Source organism: Chelonoidis abingdonii, chromosome 6 (genome assembly GCF_003597395.2).
Source record: "Chelonoidis abingdonii isolate Lonesome George chromosome 6, CheloAbing_2.0, whole genome shotgun sequence".
NCBI classification, from domain to species: Eukaryota; Metazoa; Chordata; order Testudines; family Testudinidae; genus Chelonoidis; species Chelonoidis abingdonii.
In genome coordinates, this window is record NC_133774.1 from 63,795,282 (window position 1) to 63,800,812 (window position 5,531).

At 41.0% G+C, this 5,531-nt stretch overlaps 1 protein-coding gene across 1 annotated transcript in view; it reads right to left on the reverse strand.

Moving 5' to 3' along the window:
• Positions 1–5,531, reverse strand: part of LIX1 (limb and CNS expressed 1) — a 48,572-nt gene that overhangs the window by 7,711 nt on the left and 35,330 nt on the right. The window contains exon 4 of the mRNA XM_032798692.2: positions 4,988–5,083. Coding sequence (XP_032654583.1) covers positions 4,988–5,083 — 96 coding nt within the window. The remainder of the gene's footprint in view (positions 1–4,987; positions 5,084–5,531) is intronic.

The following is a 5,531-nucleotide window of genomic DNA, read 5'->3' on the forward strand; positions in this document are numbered from 1 at the left end:
CTTGGAAACTTCTACCACCGACGAGCTGTGGCCCCCGGAGCTGCTTCCACTCGCTGGTCTTCAGCGGCAGGGGGCCACTGCCCTGTAAGACCCCAGGCTCCTGAATCTCTGGGCAGCTCTGCTAGTAGTCGTGCAACCCCTGGAAATGAGTGAGAACTAGCAGCTAAACATATGAGAGAAGTCACAAATGCGAATGAAGAGTTCAAAAGCCTTGCAAGAGATGTTTTAAAGGTAAAACGGGAATTTGTAAGTATGGTGTTAGCTAAAAGCACTATCATGTTTCCACTGCCCTGCAGAGTTATGGATCTTGGAAGGATGCATTACCACACCGTGGCTGTGGGTCGCATTAATTTCTTTGTATTAAAGAAAGGAGTGGTGGCATTGTACATTACTGAAATACGATGAGGAGCCTCTATGCGTGGTTAGTGATGAGGGTGTTTCACAATAGACAATTGATGGCGGCGTTTCTACTATTGAACAGATGTAGAGGTTCTAAAGTGGGTCAGTAAAGTGGAGTTACGCACAATGGGACTAAGTGCTCAGCAATAAGCAACTTACTTTATATAGAGACAATTCTAGATAACAGTGTGAAATGCAAACGTCCAAACAAAAATGCAAATAAAATGTTGAGCTGTTAATTAAAATGGTTAACAATCTTAGATAGAATTGTATTAAAGTGGAGTTGGTCGGCTATTTAATACAATGTAACAACCAAACTGGTTTAAATGTATTATCCAAAGTATCATAGCCCATCATGGTGATAAGTGAATTTGCATGTTAGAAATTACTGCTTTCATTTGTGAGGCGTGATACAAAGTGTACCTAATGGCTGGGTCAGGAACAGGAGGGCGGGGGCAGTGAATGATAGTGGCAACTGATGGAGAAGAGTGGCGCTGGAAGCAGCGAGACACTTTGAAGTCCTGCAAGGTAAGGACAACGGGCTAGAGAGAGTTTTAAGCAGACATGGGGGAAGATATGAGCTGTGGAAAAACAGACAAAGTTATACAGGGGGAGAAACAGCAAGGGGTTTGGGAAGTTCAGGTGGCAGCAAGGAGTTGTAACAGAGAGACACGGAGAAGACACGGGGTGGGGGATTGGAGCGAAGGAAAAACAGCAAAGTTATACAGAGGCCAGAAGCAGCAAAAACCTTATCTATCTTAACCAACAACTAGGCAAAACAAAATATCACAATTCTAAGCAAAACTATAACAGCAACTATACCGAGCAACAGAACACAAACTATAACAAGGCAGGTGAAACTTACAACTTTACAATCTATACCAGAGGAACAAGGCAGGTGAAATTACAACTATATCTAACAATATAGCTTATTAAACTAAAAAACAAAACCTATGGCGCACTTCATGCTATGGGGAGTTAAGAGGGCAGAGTGATATGGCCCAGGGAGGGTGGCTGCAGCAGTGGATACAGCTGCAAGCAGAGAGCCAGAGGCAAAGCCCAGGAGCAGAGCTTAGCAGCGGCACAAACTTATTTTTAGCAGCAAAGTGTGCCGAGTTTAGGAGAGCTTTAAGACAGACCAAGGTTTAGCTTGAGTCTGTGTGCTGGGAGACAGAGCCAGCAGCTAAAATAATAAAAAAAGTAGAGAGAGTTTTACAGAGGGATTCTTACCAGCCCAAAAGGAAAGAGCAGGTAAAAGCAGGCAAGAACATCAGAAGGCAGGTATAGTCTCAATAATCAGGAGATCTCTCAGGCAGCAATTCATTCTTGTGGGGGGGAAGGGTTCAAAAAACGGGTACGCTCAAAATAAACGAGAGGGAGAAGGGACCCCCAGAACCCCTGCCTGATCAGACCAAGGCAGCAAGAGGGAACCTTTCTGCATCTTAGTTTTAAAAATGTCTGTTTTTAAGCAAACTCAGGCAGTTCCCGCAGTACTTTTGACTGGCTTTTTTTGTAAGGAGAGGAAGAGGAGGCACGGAAAACTGCCAGGTGAGCACAGAGACTATCTGGGCAGAGACCTGTGGCAGTAGGTGACTCAAAAGCACATGAGGCATATGACTCATGCCCAAGTCTTAAAAACACAATAGGTTTGAGCTCTGGACATTGCCTACCCTACACCGAGCCAGGTTTAAACAAGGTGAAACAGGACAACCTTTGAACAGGGCAGTGGTCTCACTTAGCACGCAGCACAAGTGGCCATCCTTTGAAGAGGGCAATGGTCTTGTGAACAACTGTTAAGGGCCATCCCTTTGAGAAGGGCAGTGGCCTGGTACACAACTTATATAGCCAGGGAGGGGAGCACCAGGAGAACAAAATGGAGTATGGGGACGCTGTAAGAAACAATGGACATAGGGGGATAGCTGTAAGAGACCCACATGGATAACTGAAGAGAAATTTGTAAAAGATGTAGGTATTGATAATGATACTTTACAATACTCTGTTATAGTGATATTCTTATTACACTATTTGTGAAAAAGCAAATATAAGATTTTTATTTAAAGATTGTTGAGAACCTCAGGGTTGCCCAGAGGATTCGGGGGCCTAGGAAAAGCATTTTGGGGGACCTTCCAAAAAAAAAGTTGCAATACTATAGATATACATATTCTTGAGGGGCCCAGCAGGCTGGGCAATTTGCCCCACTTGCCCCCGCATTCCCTCCCGGCAGCTTGGAGAACCTCTATAAATACTGAAAGAGAAGGAGCAATACAAATTGGAATTCAGAAGAAACTGAGCCTTTATAGGGTCTGAATCCCTGTAGATATTACATTCTCATTTCAAAGGGTATGTCTAACTTTGAAAGTCAGTTCATCACTGACTCTCTTTCTGAATTGTTAATAATTAATATAAAATTCCTTTGTTGATTTGTTTTTTTTTTTTTTAATTTGAATTGGTATCCTCCCTTCGCTCATCCATCAACCCAAATCTGAAGTTTACTATCAGCAGAGTACAGCTCAGCCAACCTTCTTGGGCTGCTCAAAATAATTTAGTTCAAAAATCACATCTTGCAATAACAGTGAGATTGTGCACCTCATTTGCATAGCTATTTCCCCATACACTAATTTGATTCTGATCTTTACATTGCATATGTATTTGCTTGCCCCAGTTAGACAAATCTGAATGCTCACAGGAGGAGTGCTTGAGCTAGTCTAGATTCATAAACATTGTAAAAAACAAACTACCCCCCCATCCTAAATTACAGTCAGTTTGTGATTCACATGCACACCTTAGTCTATTTTTCATCAGAAGCAAATACCTCATTAAATGAGAATTTGAAAAATAGGTGGGTCATATTTAAAAACCTCATCCCATAAACATGTTTCTTTCACAGAGTTCTCTATATTGAAACCTACATAAAGGAAACGTTTTTGAGATGGTGTTTTTAAATACGTCTTGGCTATTTAGAATGATATAAACAAACATCGGCCTGGAGACTGTATTAGTTCTACAATATATTAAATGCTCGCAGGCATGAGTCAGGGGCAACATCTCTCTGACTGGACTATAACCTTGAAAAGACTAGCTGACAAAGTACAAGACATAATCACCATTCCTCCCAATTACCAGGCATTAAAACAGGAATATTCTTCCTTGTATACACTACGTTACATAGCATTTAGCTACTCATGTTAAAATCAAATTTAATGTGCGGTGCTGGACTTCAGACTTCCCTGTAAGTGCTAAAGCAGGAGAACACTTGCATGGTCTTTCGGATATATCTAATTGGTATCTCATATATGCAAATAGAGATATTACTGTTAATTGAAATGCCGATTATTGCAGAGGCCTATCAGATTTTTGGTTTGTTTCCATGGCATATTCTCCAATAATGCAGATTAAGACTACTGCCACTTTTAATTAGGGACTGGAACAAAGACAGGCTTTTTAAATTCAGCTGGATAATTGCTGTTAGTAATTCTCAAGTACTGAATATGAACATAGCATTCTGGAGGATATGAACAGAGAAATCAGAAGATTCACACACCAAAGGTCTGGATGGAAGGAGGTTGGCAGCAGAGGAGTAGGGGAAGAAGAGAGGTGGGCCAATTCTATAATAGACATGATCGCATGATGTTGCCATTTTATGATAATTTGTATTTGTTTTATGGCTTTTAGTCACTCAGATTTGAAGTGTGATGTTTAACTTTCCCCATTGTTGCCATGCCGTCCTGAGCCCTCATTTGAAATTTATCTACTTCTATTTGACACACACAGACTTACAAATGAGTTGAGTTTTTAAGGTGCCACAAATACTCCTGAGTGTTTAAAAAACATTTTTCCAACATATATTCAAATAGAAATCAAACATTAAGTTTAATGCTGGAAAAACCTGTTAAGTGGTGAAGTCCTGCTAGTTAGTGCATGATTGTTGCCTGTTCCATATGTAGTGGTATTTTGTGAGGCCTATTTTAACACGTGTCAAGTCATGTGAGTCTACCACCAAGTACTAATGTCAAGAGGAAGAAGCAGGCCCTTTATGTTTAAGAACTAATACAGACAGGCTTTCAGTATTTATCAATCCAAGCTGATGATCTTTAACAGGGTGTGATGTACCTTGGCGACAACTGGATATCACAGAACTTGGATTCAGGAGCAGCAAGCCGCATTCCAGCCTAAAAAGCCCTTTGAGGTGGTCTATACAGCTGTTTCCGGCTTGGAGAGATTCATACTTTACTAAGTCCACTTACTTACTTCATTCTACAGCAACCATAATTCTTTCTGATCAAAGCTTTTTTTTTTTTCAGGTTCAGCTGCTCTATGCTTCTTTACAGAAGACATAACACCATCCTTTTTAGGTATCGTGAGCTAGATCAAATAAAGACATATAGCATTTCCATGAAGAAAAACAAATAACCAAGCCTGAAAAGATGCTGCTCCAAAACAGAGAAAGCAGAGAACAAGGCAATTGGCCAGGTGGACAGAGGGTCTGACAGTTCCCTCTTGACATCAGCCAGCCTACCCAACACATTGTCTTCAGACTTAACTATTCGAAAGTGAATAAATCAGGAAGCACAATTTTATTTCCTTGTACCTGAAATTCTAACATAGTTTTCCCCATGTTTGACTCCAACATATAATGATAAGCCCCGATGCTTGTGCTTGGGTCATCAGCATCACTTGAAGTACCCTTGGGAAGGAAACAAGACAGAGAGATTAGTATTGGGATGTTTGGTTTTATAAATATATATATATATATGTGTGTGTGTGTGTGTGTGTGTGTGTGTGTCTATATATATATTCTAAGTTTTAATAGTTTATGAAAACAATTCCAGTGTTGAAAACTTGAACAATCCGTCACGTCCGTCCCCTCCCCCTCCCCTACCCCCCGATAAACTATTTGGAAGTGCAGATCAGAGAATCACAGCTACAGCACCATCTGGGAATTCTGAAAGTGCTGTGACAGTTAGTAAATTTTAGTTTACTTCTAGTTAAATATTGATCTTCCTAACAGGAAACCTTGTGCACCCTTAGGAGACTGGACTGATGCTGAATGAGGACTCCAACTATCATATCATCATTGGGAGTGGGGATACGGGGGAGCGGTGGAGACCAACTAGAGATGGTAGAACCTAAAG